This window comes from Zootoca vivipara, chromosome 2, assembly GCF_963506605.1.
Source record: "Zootoca vivipara chromosome 2, rZooViv1.1, whole genome shotgun sequence".
In the NCBI taxonomy this organism is placed as follows: domain Eukaryota; kingdom Metazoa; phylum Chordata; class Lepidosauria; order Squamata; family Lacertidae; genus Zootoca; species Zootoca vivipara.
In genome coordinates this window covers 841522-859085 of record NC_083277.1, presented here as the reverse complement: position 1 = coordinate 859085, position 17564 = coordinate 841522, and the positions used below count along the sequence as shown (strand labels likewise).

The 17564-nt window shown below is 44.8% G+C and overlaps 1 protein-coding gene across 1 annotated transcript in view; it reads right to left on the bottom strand.

The window, feature by feature from the left end:
* Positions 1 to 16528, bottom strand: part of LOC118078848 (zinc finger protein 585A-like) — a 28192-nt gene extending 11664 nt beyond the window's left edge. The window contains 2 exon segments of the mRNA XM_060271149.1: positions 11265 to 13607; positions 14583 to 16528. Coding sequence (XP_060127132.1) covers positions 11265 to 13506 — 2242 coding nt within the window. The 5' untranslated portion in view covers positions 13507 to 13607; positions 14583 to 16528.
* Positions 16529 to 17564: the final 1036 nt, after the last annotated feature.

Sequence of the window (17564 nt, the reverse complement as noted above, 5' to 3'; positions counted from 1 at the left end):
CCCCCCCTTTTTAATGTTTGCTCACTTAGGTTGGGGTTATATGTATTTTCCTTTTTGTTCTCATGCCAAACTATAAAAGATAACAACTTAGGTGGAGTGGTATAATAAAGGTAAAGGGACCCCTGACCATTAGGTCCAGTCGTGACCGACTCTGGGGTTGCGCGCTCATCTCGCATTGTTGGCCGAGGGAGCCGGCGTATAGCTTCCAGGTCATGTGGCCAGCATGACTAAGCCGCTTCGGGCAAACCAGAGCAGCACATGGAAACGCCGTTTACCTTCCCGCTGTAGCGGTTCCTATTTATCTACTTGCATTTTGACGTGCTTTCGAACTGCTAGGTTGGCAGGAGCTGGGACCAAGCAATGGGAGCTCACCCCGTCACAGGGATTCGAACCGCTGACCTTCTGATCAGCAAGCCCTAGGCTCAGTGGTTTAACCACAGCGCCACCTGGGTCCCCAATAGGTATAATAGGAGTGGTATAATAATAATAATTATTCTATGAAAAGGTATAGTCTTATAGGATATGTGATAGAGAACAACATTGTGAAAAGCAATACAGTGGTACCTCGGTTTAAGTACACAATTGGTTCCAGAAGTCTGTACTTAAGCTGAAGCGAACTTTAGAAGCATAGCGTTGGAAGAGACCACAAGGGCCATCCAGTCCAACTCCCTGCCAAACACCATCAAAGCATTCTTGACATATGCCTGTCAAGCCTCTGCTTAAAGACCTCCAAAGAAGGAGACTCCACCACACTCTTTGGCAGCAAATTCCACTGCCGAACAGCTCTTACTGTCAGAAAGTTCTTCCTAATGTTGAGGTGGAATCTTCTTTCTTGTAGTTTGAATGCATTGCTCCGTGTCCACTTCTATGGAGCAGCAGAAAACAACCTTTCTCCCTCCTCTATATGACATCCTTTGATATATTTGAACATGGCTATCATATCACCCCTTAACCTTCTCTTCTCCAGGCTAAACATACCCAGCTCCCTAAGCCGTTCCTCATAAGGCATCGTTTCCAGGCCTTTGACCATTTTGGTTGCCCTCTTCTGGACACGTTCCAGCTTGTCAGTATCCTTCTTGAACTGTGGTGCCCAGAACTGGACACAGTACTCCAGGTGAGGTCTGACCAGAGCAGAATACAGTGGTACTATTACTCCTATACTTTCCCATTGAAAGTAATGGAAAGTAGATTAATCTGTTCCAGACGAGTCCGCGGAGTACTTAAACTGAAAGTACTCAAAAAGAAGCATCCTTAAACCGAGGTAGGACTGTACTCAGTGGCGGAGCTTCATGCTACGGCACCAGGGGCGGGGTCTGGCGCCTATTCTGGGGGCGGGGCGGGCAGCCGCCCTTCACCCCCGCTAGCTCCGCCACTGACTGTACAATGTTATAACAAATGATTAACTGTTTAATGTATTTTTTGTTTTTTTGTGATTATTAGTTTGTTTTTTGGTACAAAAAAAATCTAATAAAAATGTATCTTAAAAAAAGAAGATATACTGTGGTGGGAATATTGGTAGAATGGAGAGAAGGAGTTGGGCACAGGTATCTCTGGATAGGAACCCTTTAGATGCTTCTCCACAGAGACACAGGCATGTGGGTGAGACTGTAGTTGCCAAGACAGAAGCCTCAAAGGGCGGAAAGAATAAAGGGGGCTTCCTCCCTTTCCTCTCCCCCCCCCCTTGGTTAGACTCCCTATAACAGCCCCCAGCGCCCCATGCAGGAGCTGACCTGGGACTTCTGGCAGGGCAAGGACTGAGCTTCAAGGGAGGAGAGGGTGGCTGGATCAGGCCTCCTGTTCAGGGATCTCTCCCTGGTCTACTCAAAGGAGATTCCTGGTCAGGAGGGAGAAGTCAAGGCAGGCAGCCCCCAAGTCTCTCTCTCTTTCTCCAAGATGGCTTCCATTCCTCCCCCAGGGATGCTTCCCTCCCTCCCTCTGCCCCCCAACTGCCTCTGCCCTCTTCCCTCCACCCCCCAGTCTCCCCTTTGCCCAGAGGCCCCCCCTAGCCACAATCCCAGGAAACGGCTTCAACTGGCTGGCTAAACCAGGCAACCAATGTCGGAAGTGTAGATTTTGGTGAAATTTCTTTAAAATAGCTCAAAAACACAAAAAAGCAACTTGGGGAGGGGGAGCTCAATAACTTTTGTGCCTGAAATACTGTGTTTTTTCATGTATAACACTATAAAGTAAAGGGACTCCTGACCATTAGGCAGAAACAACAAATTCTCTCTGTGGGATTGGAAGAACACTTGTAATGCTACGATGAACTAGGGAGATAATGGAGATGTGGGTTAATATAAAAGATGCAGAAGGAAAGGATTCACAATAAGACTCACAAAGGGGAGGAGGGAAGTCCAAGGGATTCTCTGGAATCTTGTTCTTATATATTATGCTATTATGTGAATGGGAAATCAAATAAATAGATTTAAAAATAAATAAACAGAAATTTATTTATTTATACCCCGCCCATCTGGCAGGGTATATCTGCCCAGAGGCCCCCCTGGCAAGCTCAGCCTTCCTGCCAAATCTCTCCCAAGCGCCCCCCCTCTCCATCCGGAGGGGCCTCGCCAGATGAGCAGGGAGGGGGGAGAGGAGGGAGACGGGGGGTCTCTATCCAGGCCTCTCTCCCCCCCTTTAACGCTTCCATGGACTCCCTCTCTCTGATTCTCCACCCAAAGGGGAGCCAGGATCGCGGCGCCCCAGAGATTCCTGCCCGGGGCAACCCGGAACTGGCAGAGAATTGGGGCCTGTGTTCAAGTCCCGGCCTTTGGGGTGTGCTCCCATTTCCATTTCCCCTACTTTTCTTTCACCCCCCTCCCCAAATCCTGCCCTCCCTTCCCAACAGTCCTGTTTGCAGATTAAGGGGGAGAAAAAGTGCATCCTTTTCTCCCCCTCCCCACAATATATAGATATATTTTGCACCTCTTTTTCCCTCCTCCTCCTCTGCCGACCTGCTCCTCTTCCGGGAATGTGAATGGCGGCCCCTCCCCCTCCCCCTTGGCCCCTCCCCCTTCCAACCTTCCTGCCTCTCTAGGAAGCGGAGCTCACTGACCCTTGGGGGGGGGGAATGAGTGACGCCTCCCTCCCAGAAGACACAAATTCTCCTCCTTCCAAACAAGCTCTGAATATCCTGTTTCTTTCCTGATCATCTCCCAGGTTCGATCCCCGGAGGCGGCAGGGAAAGAGACCCCCCCCCCGCCTCCCAAAAAGTCCTCCGGGGCACGAAGGTGACATTCCCCCTTCCTCTCTTTTCATCCCTTCCCAGGAGGGGGGGGAGGGGGATCCGGTCATTTTCACACCCCGTTCTGCAAAGTAGACCGGAGTTGTTACGCGCGTTTGAGGCATCCGCACTTATTTTATGTGAGCTGCTTGGAGGACAGATTTGGTTCAAAGGCAAGAATGAAATGCAATGTTTCCCCCCCCCCCCACTGGTAACAAAGAGGTATTCCACCCCCCTCGTCTCCTTGGGCTGGCGATCTCCAGATCCAGGGCTCTCCCCCTTTCTTTCCCCCTTCTCCCCACTGCCCCTTTGAAGAGCCATAGCACCACAGAATCTGAGAACTGGAAGGTCTGAAGGGTCATCTAGACCAACCCCCTGCAAGGCAGGAATCTCAGCTCAAGCATCCAGGACAGATGGCCCCCCAACCTCTGCTCAAAAACCTCTCCTGGGAGTCTGTTCCCCTGCCAAGCAGCTCTTGCTGTCCGAGAGGGTTTCCAAATGCTTAGTCAGAATCTCCTTTCTGGCAACTTGAAGCCATTGGTTGGAGTCAGACCCTACAGCCTACAATAGAGTTATCTTTTTTTATGGCTGCATCACCCTGTGGACTCATGTTAAGCTAGTGGTCCACCAAGACCCCTAGATCCTTTTCACATGTATTATTATTTATTATTTATACCCCACCCATCTGGCTGGGTTTCCCCGGCCACTCTGGGCGGCTTCCAACAAATACAAAAATACATTAAAATATCACAGATTAAAAACTTCACTAAACAGGACTGCTAGTAAGCCAGCTGTCCCCCATCTTCTCTTTGGGCAGGTGGTTCTTCCTGCCTAAGTGTAATAAAACAACCCTTGTGTTGCAGACTTGAGTCAATAAATCAAAAAAGGGGGGGGCAACACGTCGACCAATTCCAACTGATGAAATCTGCTTAATCTTTATAAACTATGACATGCGAGACAGTGATCCAAGGTAATCCTCCGGTTTCAGTTTGGTCTTCTTCAGTTATTTAACTACAAAAAATGATAATAAATATATATCGTTCATTATATCATACATTCAATTCAGGCCAATGGCCAGCATGAACACGGGTCTCTACACTCCATCCTATCGTAAGTATTGGAAAGATACAGAAAGATACAAGGATAAAACAAAACATACCTTAGTGAGAATATAATCTGCGGAAGAGGGGTCTTACACATATGGAACCCCTGCTGCCTAAAGCAGGGAATAGAAAGCTTAATATAGAGGAGGGGTCAGCAACCTTTTTCAGCCGGGGGCCGGTCCACCGTCCCTCAGGCCATGTGGTGGGCCGGACTATATTTTGGGGGGAGGAAATGAACGAATTCCAATGCCCCACAAATAACCCAGAGATGCATTTTAAATAAAAGGACACATTCTACTCATGTAAAAGATATAAGATATCTTTATTGTCATTGTCCCCTTGCGGGAACAACGAAATTACTTGGTTGCTACATCCACTCCGATAAAGCATTCCGCATAATCCAAAATTATAAAAACCTAATTAAAAACAGTAAATATAATACAAAATAACAAGTAAAATAAGATGACTTCAAAGTCCAGGCTTTCCATTTAAGGCCAAAATCGCTCTAGAGAAGAAACTGTTCCTGAGACGGCTCGTTCTTGCCTGCATTGTTCTATATCTCCGTCCCGATGGCAGGAGCTGAAAGAAATTGTGACCAGGGTGCGTTGGATCTCTTGATATATCTAGTGCTTTTTTATGGCACCTGGTGGTGTAAATTTGTTCTAAGGTGGTGAGTGAGCAGCCAATAATGCTCTCTGCTGTTTTAATAATTCTACACAGCCCTGCTCTGTCCTGGGAAGTACAGCTTCCGTACCACACACATAAACCGTACGTGAGCACGCTCTGTATGGCACAGTGATAGAAGGCAAGCAGCAGCTTTTGTGGAAGATGGTTTTTCCTTAAAATTCTCAAAAAATACAGTCTCTGCTGCGCCTTCTTCACAAGCCCCCTTGTATTAACACTCCAGGACAGATCCTCCTGTAACTCAATGCCTAGAAATCTAAACGTTGTTACCCTCTCCACACAAATTCCGTCAATCAAAAGTGGCTGGACCTCGTTCTTCTGTCTCCTAAAGTCCACCACCAGCTCCTTTGTTTTCTTTGTGTTTATGAGCAAGTTGTTGACTCTGCACCACTCTGTCAGTGGTGATTCCCGGACTGTCACTGGTCCGGATTGAGAAGGTGATTGGGCCGCATCCAGCCCCCAGGCCTTAGTTTGGGAACCCCTGATATACAGTTCCACCACAGGTAACACCCTAGTCAATCAGGGCTATTGGAGTTTTAAAGTTACATGCAACCTCAAGTTCCTGAAAGTAGTATGATCAAATGAAACAATTAAAATCTAACTCAGAGTTCAAACCTTCCGGGTGAAGCGTTTTAAACATGAAAAAAAATTGTGATTCTTTTTGTCTTAATAATTTTACATAATCACAGCCAGCGTTCACCTTCCTTCTATTGATCCACAATACAGTATAAAGCAAATCCGTGTCTGAATGATTGTTAGCTAAAAATGCTCAACCAGGGGTGCTTCCCGCACAGCATTCCTAATGCGGGATCAACAGACCGGATAGGAGATCCTATATAAAACAAATTACATGGGCATCTAATCAAATATGCCACCTCTTTTGTTTGGCACGTACTGAAATTTCCTGCTCGGCAGGGGGTTGGACTGGATGGCCCTTGTGGTCTCTTCCAACTCTATGATTCTATGAAATGATTGATAATGAACTTAAATTTGGTCTTCTCTTGGTTTGCAAGGTCAGTGGGCAAGCTGGACATCTGCCACACCTAAAATGTCCCACAGGACCCCCAGGGCACTCACACAGGACCTTCACCGCCCTCACTGGTTCTGATTTGAAAGAGAGGTAGAGCTGGGTATCATCCGCATACTGATGAACACCCAGCCCAAACCCCCTGATGATCTCTCCTAGCGGCTGCATGTAGATGTTAAAAAGCATGGGGGAGAGGACAGAGCCCTGAGGCACCCCACAAATGAGAGCCCAGGGGTCCAAACACTCATCCCCCACCACCACTTTCTGAACACGGCCCAGGAGGAAGGAGCGGAACCACTGTATGACAGTGCCCCTAGCTCCCAAACCCGACAATTAGTCCGTTTAAACCGAGTGGAGCATTGCTTACCATCCGATTTAACTCTCGCCTTCTTGATCACGTCAGGTGGATAACCTCTAGCTTGTAATGAGGTTGCTAATGAGGAATTCCTCTTAAGCTGTAAGAATAACCCATAAGGTAGAATCATAGAATCGTAGAGTTGGAAGAGACCACAAGGGGCATCCAGTCCAACCCCCTGCCAAGCAGGAAACACCATCAAAGCATTCTTTGCTTTAAGTTGTCTTTAAGACGTTTAGGGTGGAATGAGGAGTAGTGCAAAAGTGAATTGCAGTCTGTAGGCTTTTGGTGGGGCCTCACCACTAATTGCCCACTATGTTTAAAGACCTCCCCATCCCAAAACACACATGATGTGCTGCTGTGGTGTCCAGAGAAAGATAAGGAGGAATGCAACGAATTTAACCAATTGTTGTTGTTGTTTAGTCGTTTAGTCGTGTCCGACTCTTCGTGACCCCATGGACCATAGCACGCCAGGCACTCCTGTCTTCCACTGCCTCCCGCAGTTTGGTCAAACTCATGTTCGTAGCTTCGAGAACACTGTCCAACCATCTTGTCCTCTGTCGTCCCCTTCTCCTAGTGCCCTCCATCTTTCCCAACATCAGGGTCTTTTCCAAGGATTCTTCTCTTCTCATGAGGTGGCCAAAGTATTGGAGCCTCAGCTTCACGATCTGTCCTTCCAGGGAGCACTCAGGGCTGATTTCCTTAAGAAACCAATTAGTGAAACCAATAAACTCCTTCTCATTTTCAAACAGAAAAAGAACAGGTCATCAATAAATCTGCAATAAAACAACATTGCCTTGGCAAAGGGATTGTTACCCAAAATATGTGACTTTTCAAAGGCACCCATAAAAATGTTAGCTACGGATGGGTGACCCCATAGCTACCCCTTGAATTTGAAAATAAAACGTGTCCCAAAAACGAAAATATTTTTTCTCAAACACAACATCTTGTAAGTCCAACAGAAAATCAGTGGGCGGGTGGGGGTCAGGTCGTGTCCCTAATAACTTACTGATGATAGCTCGTGCCTCATCCAGCGGTATATTTGTGTCTAATGAGGCAACATCCAAAGACGCAAGGACTGTGGATTCAGTGACCGCTGTATGCTCTATTAACCTAATGAAATGGGTGGTATCCTGAAAATAAGCAGGTGAGTCCTTGGCAAACGGCTGAAGAAAAGAATCTAAATACTTGGCAGTGGGTTCCAACACTGACCCAGTACCTGAGACAATAGGTCTCCCAGGAGGGGAAGGGATGTTTTTATGTATTTTAGGAAAACAATAAAAGATAGGGATCAGAGGATGAGGGGGAACTAAATATTGAAAAACTTGTTTATTTATGTAGCTCATACTATACGCTTGTTGTGCAATAGTTTTTAAGATAGTAGTAATAGAGTCCGGAGGATCATTCCCAATCTGACAATAAAATTAATCGTCTGATAACAACCTTCTTGCCTCTGAAATGTAATTATGGGAATCCTGTATAACAATCCCTCCCCCTTGTCAGCGGGTTTTATCACAATATTCCGATTCTGCAATAAATGTTTTAGAGTAGACTAACCTGCTGAGCCTTAGATAAATTATCCCTGGCTCTGAGCCCCTTCTGTTCCAACTGCTCAAGATGTCGCAACAATAATTGATAAAACACATTAATAGCTGGATTGGAGTTGATTGGGACAAACGTAGATTTAGGTTTAAACTGGTGTTTTATATGGTCACTAGTATCATGAAGCCCGTTAAATTAACGGGTGCTAGAATTAATTATGGGGGTTCTCCCCCCCCCGGTGACTCACCCACCGCCACCACCTCAGCCCCTCACTCAGTCCCTTCCCCTCCTCCCGCCCCAGCCAGCTGCCTCCTCAGCTTCCTCTCTCCCTCCCCATTTACCACCCTCTTTTTTCTACTCCTCTTTCTCTCTTTCTCTCTCTTTCTCTCTCCCCTCGCTGGTCCCAGTTGCAGCTGCCCTTCCAACCCCACCCCCCAAAAAATCCACACACACTTCCAGGGACTAATTCCCCCTTCCCCCGCGGGTGCGCCCGCCCACCCGCTCTCCTGCTTCCGCCCCTCAGTAACGGCTAAACGATCCTTCAGCCCAGCAGCCGCATCACTCGCGGCTCACGCTCTCTCTCTATCCACACCCACCTACTTTCCCTATCGCTGGCACACGCCTGCCTCCTCTCCTTCCCCTCTAACGGAGAAGAAACCAGGAGGAAAGAGAGAGATCCTTTCGTAGCGCAGCAGAGGCAAGGGGAAGCCACACACTTTTTTGTTGTTGTATGGTTGTGTATATGCAAGCATGTAATCTCTCTCATGGTCCTGGTTTATCCCGTCCGAAGTCTCTGCGCTCCAAGTCCCAACGGCTGTCCGTGGGGCACATGCGCAGTAGCGCAATCCCACGGACACATGGACTGGACGCAGAGACACTTGGACTTTATTGGTATATAGGATTAGTACCAAACAGATCCCAAAGTTTAATATTATGGATAGGTTTAAACAAATCAACTCTCATCCAAAAAGCATTGTAAGATGGCTTAGGCACAAAACCCAATTGTAAAGTCTCCTGCTCATCTGTCGATAAGAGAAATAATAATAATAATAATTATTATTATTATTATTATTTTATTTATACCCTGCCCTTCCCAGTCAAGACCGGGCTCAGGGCGACTAACAACAAAAATATCAACGCAAGCATAAAAGAAACAATTCAATTGAAATGCAAATTAATACAATGTTAAAATTCAAATTAAAAATTAAAAATCTACAAGTAAGATAAAACCATTGTAAGATAAAACCTTAGGGGAGGGTAACCCCGGGGTCAGACTGCGTCAGTCCTAAGGCCAAGTGGAACAGCTCTGTCTTGCAGGCCCAACGGAAAATGACAAATCCCGCAGGGCCCTAGTCTCCTGAGACAGAGCGTTCCACCTTGTCGGGGCCAGTACTGAGAAGGCCCTGGTCTTGGTCAAGGCCAGCCTAACTGTCTTGTGACTCGGGATCTCCAGTATGTTATTATTTGTGGACCTTAAGGTCCTCCGTGGGGCATATCGGGAGAGGCGGCCCTGAAGGTACGAGGCTCCTAATCCGCATAAGGCTTTAAAGGTCAAAACCAGCACCTTAAACCTGATCCTGTACTCCACTGGGAGCCAGTGCAGCTGGTAAAGCACTGGATGAATGTGATCCTGCGGCCGGGACCCCGTAAGGAGCCTCGCCGCGGCATTCTGCACCCGCTGGAGTTTCTGGGTCAGTTTCAAGGGCAGCCCCACGTAGAGAGATTCACAATAATCAAGCCTAGAGGTGACCATCTCATGGATCAATTTGGCCAGCTCAGGGCAAGAGAGGTAGGGGACCAACTGCTTAATGCAGTGGAGATGGAAAAATGCCACCTTGGCTGTGGTTGCAACCTGTGCCTCCATGGAAAGGGAGGCATCCAAGGTTACACCCAAGCTCTTGACAGAAGGGGCTGACACTAATTGAGCCCCAGCGAAAGATGGAAGTTGCCCCCCCACCCCATGTCATCCCAACCCAGCCAGAGGACCTCTGTCTTCGAAGGAGTTAGCTTCAGCCGACTCCCACGTAGCCATCCAGCCACAGCTTCCAAGCACTTGGTCAGTGTGTCCGGGGCTGAGGCAGGATGGCTATCCATCAACAGATAAATCTGGGTGTCAGCAGCATATTGATGACAACCCAGCCCAAACTGAAGGGAGAGATTTGCCAATTGTGTTATTGAGCTAAATCATATATTTTGCATTATATAATTCTGACTGTATGGCTTAGCCCCCCCATATCCCTGGGATGTCTTGCTTAAAATGCTTTCTTCTTTGCCTCTCTCTGTGTACCAAAGTAGGCCAAAGTGTAAAGAAAACATTCGATAGCAAGACAGGATGCCCAGCTTGCTAAGAGCTGACCTTGTCTGGAACACAGAATGAGAGGCAGAGAGGCTTATCAGCGGATGAGGCCTTGTCAGCTTGACGCATAAGCATTGCCCTGGGAACTGGTCTTGCTGAAGGCTTTGCTGAGTCAGCATGTGTTTATGCACAGGACCGGACACGGATCTTCCTTATATGTCCTTGTGACCCCCTTTGTGTTTATGAGAAGGACAGGATACGGATTTTCCTAATATGGATTTGTAACCTGTGACCCCCTTGCGTGAACACATTTACAGAGGAGGGGGAAAGGAGCCCAAGAAGTGGATAAAAGCCTCAGGTAAAACTGTCTTTGCTTACTTTTGTCGTGAAACATGGATCACCGAGAGTCCCTTAAATTTAAGGATTAAATTCTTTCTCTGAATTCAACCCCGGTGTCATTATTGGCTGTCTCTGTCCCTGCCTGGGCGCAACTTAAGGACCCTTATCAGCAAATAAGGCTACAAAACCTCTGGACAATCTGGGCGAGGGGGCGCATGAAGATATTAAAAAGATGTCTGTAGAGTTGTTAACTATCAATATTTCCGTTTTGTTCTGGGACGCCTGCCTCTTCGGGGGGGAAAAAGTGGAGGGAGGCTTTCCACCCTCTGGGCCCAGAGGGGGGCTCCTGCCTTGGGGCAGCTGGTGGATTTGGAGGAAGTTGACCCTTAGCACTCTCTTAGGTTCTATACTCTAAATCGTTCCACCCCATGGAAGTCGGTGGATGTTTTGGACAAGCATTCTATAATAACCAAAGTAGATTCCACATTCCTTCCGTTTAACCATTTCTCTTCTTTGAAGTAATTGATGGCCTATAGAGTTTCCACTCTTATAGCTCTTGCCTATGGGAGTCTCTAAGACTTGGTGGTTTGTAAGACTTCCACCACAACTCAACCTCTATCCTCTTCCCTAGCACTTACCGGTATATGGTTTCTCCCCTTTATGAGTTTGGTGGTGTTTTGTAAGAAGTCCACTCTGACTGAAGCTCTTTCCACACTCCATGCATTGAAATGGTTTCTCCCCAGTGTGACTCCGTTGATGAATTCTAAGGTGTCCATTCTGACTGAAGCTTGTCCCACACTCCACGCATTTAAATGGTTTCTCCCCTGTGTGAGTCCGCTGATGTAGTCTTAGTGTTCCACTATAAGTGAAGCTCTTTCCACACTCCATGCATTTAAATGGTTTCTCACCAGTGTTAGTCCGTTGATGAATTCTAAGGTGTTCACTCTTAGTGAAGCTCTTTCCAAATTCCATACAATGAAATGGTTTATCCTCTGTGTGAGTTCGTTGATGAATTCGAAGGTTTCCACTCCGACTGAAGCTCTTTCCACACTCCATGCATTTAAATGGTTTCTCTCCTGTGTGAGTCCGTTGATGTATTCTAAGGTTTCTACTCTTAGTGTAGCTCTTTCCACATTCCACACATTTAAATGGTTTCTCACCAGTGTGAGTCCATTGATGTAGTCTTAGTGTTCCACTCTGACTGAAGCTCTTTCCACACTCCATGCATTTAAATGGTTTCTCCCCTGTGTGAGTCCGTTGATGAATTCTAAGTGTTCCATTCGACGTGAAGCTCTTTCCACATTCCACACATTTAAATGGTTTCTCACCAGTGTGAGTCCGTTGATGAATTCTAAGTTTTCCACTCTGACTGAAGCTCTTTCCACACTCTATACATTTAAATGGTTTCTCCCCTGTGTGAGTTTGATGATGGTTAGTCAATGTTGTACCATCAATAAAGCTCTTTCCACACTCCATGCATTCAAATGGTTTCTCTCCTGTATGTCTCTGTTGATGAATTCTAAGGTGTCCACTCTGACTGAAGCTCTTTCCACACTCCATGCATTTAAATGGTTTCTCTCCTGTGTGAGTCCGTTTATGAATTCTAAGTACTTGATTAGAAGTGAAGCCCTTTCCACACTCCATACATTCCAATGGTTTCTCTCCTGTGTGAGTCCATTGATGTTTTCTAAGTGTTCCACGGTAAGTGAAGCTCTTTCCACATTCCATGCATTTAAATGGTTTCTCACCAGTGTGAGTCCGTTGATGAATTCTAAGGTCTCCACTCTGAATGAACCTCTTTCCACACTCCATGCATTTAAATGGTTTCTCCCCCGTGTGAGTCCGATGATGTTTTTTAAGTGTTCCACTGTCACTGAAGCTATTTCCACATTCCATGCATTTAAATGGTTTCTCACCAGTGTGAGTCCATTGATGAATTCTAAGGTCTCCACTCTGACTGAAGCTCTTTCCACACTCCATGCATTTAAATGGTTTCTCTCCTGTGTGAGTCCATTGATGTTTTCTAAGTGTTCCACTGTCAGTGAAGCTCTTTCCACATTCCATGCATTTAAATGGTTTCTCCCCTGTGTGAGTCCGTAGATGAATTCTAAGGTTTCCACTCCGACTGAAGCTCTTTCCACACTCCATACATTTAAATGGTTTCTCCCCTGTGTGAGTCCGTTGATGACTTCTAAGATGTCCACTCATACTGAAGCTCTTTCCACACTCCATACATTTAAATGGTTTCTCCCCTGTGTGAGTCCGTAGATGAATTCTAAGGTTTCCACTCCGACTGAAGCTCTTTCCACACTCCATACATTCAAATGGTTTCTCGCCTGTGTGACTCCGTTGATGGGTTCTAAGGTTCCCACTGTGTCTGTAGCTCTTTCCACACTCCATACATTTAAATGGTTTCTCACCAGTGTGACTCCGTTGATGAATTCTAAGGTCTCCACTCTGACTGAAGCTCTTTCCACACTCCATGCATTTAAATGGTTTCTCCCCCGTGTGAGTCCGATGATGTTTTCTAAGTGTTCCACTGTCACTGAAGCTATTTCCACATTCCATGCATTCAAAGGGTTTCTCCCCTCTGTGAGTCCGTTGATGACTTCTAAGATGTCCACTCCTACTGAAGCTCTTTCCACACTCCATGCATTTAAATGGTTTCTCACCAGTGTGAGTCCGTTTATGTAGTCTTAGTGTTCCACTCTGACTGTAGCTCTTTCCACACTCCATGCATTCAAATGGTTTCTCCACAGTGTGACTCCGTTGATGAATTCTCAGGATTCCATTGTGACTGAAGCTCTTTCCACACTCCATGCATTCAAATGGTTTCCCCCCTGTGTGAGTCTGCTGATGTTTTATTAGTGTTCCACTGTCATTGAAGCTCTTCCCATACTCCATACTTTCAAATGTTTTCTCTTTCCACACTCCATGCATTTAAATGATTTCTTCGTTATTCACATTGAACATGGCCCCCATAATTCTCACTGCCTTTGTCTTCTTTGGAGGGTGAAGGGGGGAGGAAATCCTATTTTTATCTACAAAGAGAAGAAAGGAATATTACAAACATCAATCAACACCTGCTCTTATTTTAGCATCTCCTACATTATCTCCTGTCTTCCATATGTTCCAAATTTTTAGCATCTAGATCAAGGGAAGTAATAGTACCACTGTATTCTGCTCTGGTCAGACCTCACCTGGAGTACTGTATCCAGTTCTGGGCACCACAGTTCAAGAAGGATACTGACAAGCTGGAACGTGTCCAGAAGAGGGCAACCAAAATGGTCAAAGGCCTGGAAACGATGCCTTATGAGGAATGGCTTAGGGAGCTGGGTATGTTTAGCCTGGAGAAGAGAAGGTTAAGGGGTGATATGATAGCCATGTTCAAATATATAAAAGGATGTTCAAATATATAAAAGGATGTCATATAGAGGAGGGAGAAAGGTTGTTTTCTGCTGCTCCAGAGAAGCGGACACGGAGCAACAGATTCAAACTACAAGAAAGAAAATTCCACCTAAACATTAGGAAGAACTTCCTGACAGTAAGAGCTGTTCGGCAGTGGAATTTGCTACCAAGGAGTGTGATGGAGTCTCCTTCTTTGGAGGTCTTTAAGCAGAGGCTTGACAGCCATCTGTCAGGAATGCTTTGATGGTTTTTCCTGCTTGGCAGGGGGTTGGACTGGATGGCCCTTGTGGTCTCTTCCAACTCTATGATTCTATGAAAGGCATATGAAATCATGTTAAATAATTGTAATGCATCATCAGCCTTTCATAATCCTTAATAGTTAATGAAGCAGCTCTATCTCAGAAGACGCTTGAACTGTGGGGTTTACTTTTTATAAAAAGTGGTTTCTCACAGGAAAGGGAGCTGCTCTATGTCCATGAACCTGCCCACTATTTCATCAGGGTCCTAAGTTAAATGAATACAATTTTTTTCACTGGAAGCAACATTTGATAGTGCTTCTAGATGCAAGAGAAGTCTTGGAAGTTACAGTGGTACCTCAGGGTACGAACCTAATCACCTGGACAGTCCCTTTGGCCTCAGGAGGTGCATGTTAACCATTTTGGGAGACCCATATTTGTTGGTTGTGGTCAGCCGAAGGAGTGCTCAGGTAGAAGAATGTTCTTTGGGTTGGACCTCCATCTGTCAGCCTTGCATTGCATGGAGAGAGCTGGAGATGCAGAAGGAAAGGCGCTTACCATAATTCATTCCGGAGTTCTGTTGTTAACCTGAAACCATTCTTAACCTGAGGTATCACTTTAGCTAATGGGGGCCTCCTGCTGCCGCACGATTTCTGCTCTCATCCTGAGGTAAATTGCTTAACCTGAGGTACGACTTCCGGGTTAACGGAGTCTGTAACCCGAAGTGTTTGTAACCCAAGGTACCACTGTATTGAAAATCATAAGCCAACTGACTCAAGTGAAGAGGGTTTAGCCAAGATCATGTATTTCAGTTGTATGAAAGGCACAAGGCAGGGTTGCCCGCTTTCGCCCTTATTGTTTATACTTACATTGGAAGTATTATTACAGAAAATAAGGAAATCAGAAAGCATAATAGGAGTAAGACATGGAATGAGAGAATATAAACTAAAGGCATTCGCTGATGACATAGTCCTAACGCTACAAGATCCGCAAACATCAGCGACAGAGGCCTTGAAAATACCGGTAATTGAGGAGTATGGGGCACTAGCGGGGTTAAAATTGAACAGAAACAAGACAAAAATGATGGTGAAAAATCTGAACTTAGAACAAACAGACCAGTTACAATCAAAAATAGGAATAACAGCGGTTAAGAAAGTAAAATATTTAGGTATCTGGTTATCACCAAAAAACTCAAACCTGTACAAAGACAATTACATAACAGCATGGAAGGAAGTGAAATTCAATCTGGAAACATGGAGCAAGCTTAACCTATCTTGGTGGGGCAGAATGGCTGCTATAAAGATGTCAATATTACCCAAGCTACTTTTCTTATTCCAAACAATCCCAATTATTACAGGCAAAACACAATTTAAAGAGTGGCAAAAGGTAATTTCACGTTTTATAGGACAGGGTAAAAAGCCCAGGATAAAGTTTAAAATTCTAACTGACAAAAAAGAAAGGGGTGGCTTCTCCCTCCCTGACCTTGAACTGTATTATGAATCAGCATGTATAATATGGATAAGGGATTGGTTAAAATTGGAAAATTCAGAATTATTAGACCTTGAAGGTTTCCAAAACTGATACGGTTGGCATGCGTACCTGTAGTATGATAAGGTACAAGTTCATAAGGATTTTTTACAACACACCATGAAGAAGCTATTATTGGAAGTTTGGCTGAGATACAGGGAATGGTTTGAAAGGAAGATTCCAGGTTGGTTATCACCTCAAGAGGCTTTATCGGTAAAGAAACTTAGCATGAAGGGAAACTGGCTGACTTACAGAGATATAACAATAGTGGAAAATAATATATTTAAGATGAGGACATACGAGGAGCTAAAGGAGAAGGTGCAAGGATGGTGGGAATACCAACAAATTTATAGCGCATTCGTGAAAGATAGAAGATCAAAGGGCTTTGAACAATCTAAGACAGCATTAGAAAAATTAGTAATGGACAATAATACAAAAAATCTATCCAAAATGTATGAATTTTTGTTAAGAGTGGAAAACTAAAGACGAGCAAAGTAAATCTGTCATGATCAATTGGGCAATAGACCTCGGCCACAACATTGAATATGAAGAATGGTATAAATTATGGAATGTAAGAATAAAATTCATGGCTTGTACATCACTGAAAGAAAAGATCTATAAGATGATGTACAGGTGGTACATTACACCGATGAAGTTATAAAAAATGTTCAAGTCCGGAGATAAAAAATGTTGGAAATGTGGAATTAAAGAAGGAAATTTCATCCATATGTGGTGGTACTGTGAAAAGGTAAAGAGCTATTGGGAGAACTAATAATAATAATAATAATAATAATAATTTATTATTTATACCCCGCCCATCTGGCTGGGTTTCCCCAGCCACTCTGGGCGGCTTTCAACAGAAAAATAAAATACAGTAATCGATTAAACATTGGTCCATGGGGTCACGAAGAGTCGGACACGACTAAACGACTAAACAACAACAACCAGGGCTGCCTTCAGATGTCTTCTAAAAGTCTGGTAGCTGTTTTTCTCTTTGACATCTGATGGGAGGGGGCCACCACCGAGAAGGCCCTCTGCCTGGTTCCCTGCTACTTGGCTTCTCGCAACGAGGGAACCACCAGAAGGCCCTTGGTGTTGGATCTCAGTGTCCGGGCAGAACGATGGGGGTGGAGACACTCCTTCAGATATACTGGACCGAGGTCATTTAGGGCTTTATAGGTCAGCACCAACACTTTGAGCTGTGCTTGGAAAAAATCTGGGAGCCATATACAATGAAATAAAAAAGATTTTAAAGCCAGAGGCCTTCCTGCTAGGAATGGTGGGTGAGGATGTAGAGGAAAATGATGTAAAGCTATTTCTCTAGGCAACAAGAGGTGCAAGAAAAACTTTATAGAGGATTGACGTAAAAAGATGGTGGAATACATGGGGATAGCTAGATTAACATCAAAAATAAGACAGCAAGATAACAAAACGTATGAGAGAAAATGGGAAAAATTCATGAAATATATGGACAAGATGGTGGAAATGAAAAAACAAACCAGCAGAATGAAAATGACCTCCTAATTAAAGCTTAAAATTCTTTATTGGTTATTTAGGAAGAAAAACAAGTTCAATGTATAACTAAATAAGACAATTAGACAAATTTATAAGCCATATGAGATGGAAGGACGTGTATGAAAATAGAATTTTGAACGATTGTGAAGATATCGATAAGAGTGGACCTATGATGTAAAACATAAAGAATGTTAAACTGGCCAAGTTTAAAGTAAGACTTTAAAAAAGCAGATGAAGGTATTGTGGGAGTCATATTTTAGTATTTGGATAAATGTTAGTTATATGGATATGTCTATTGTGTTTCTTTTCTTT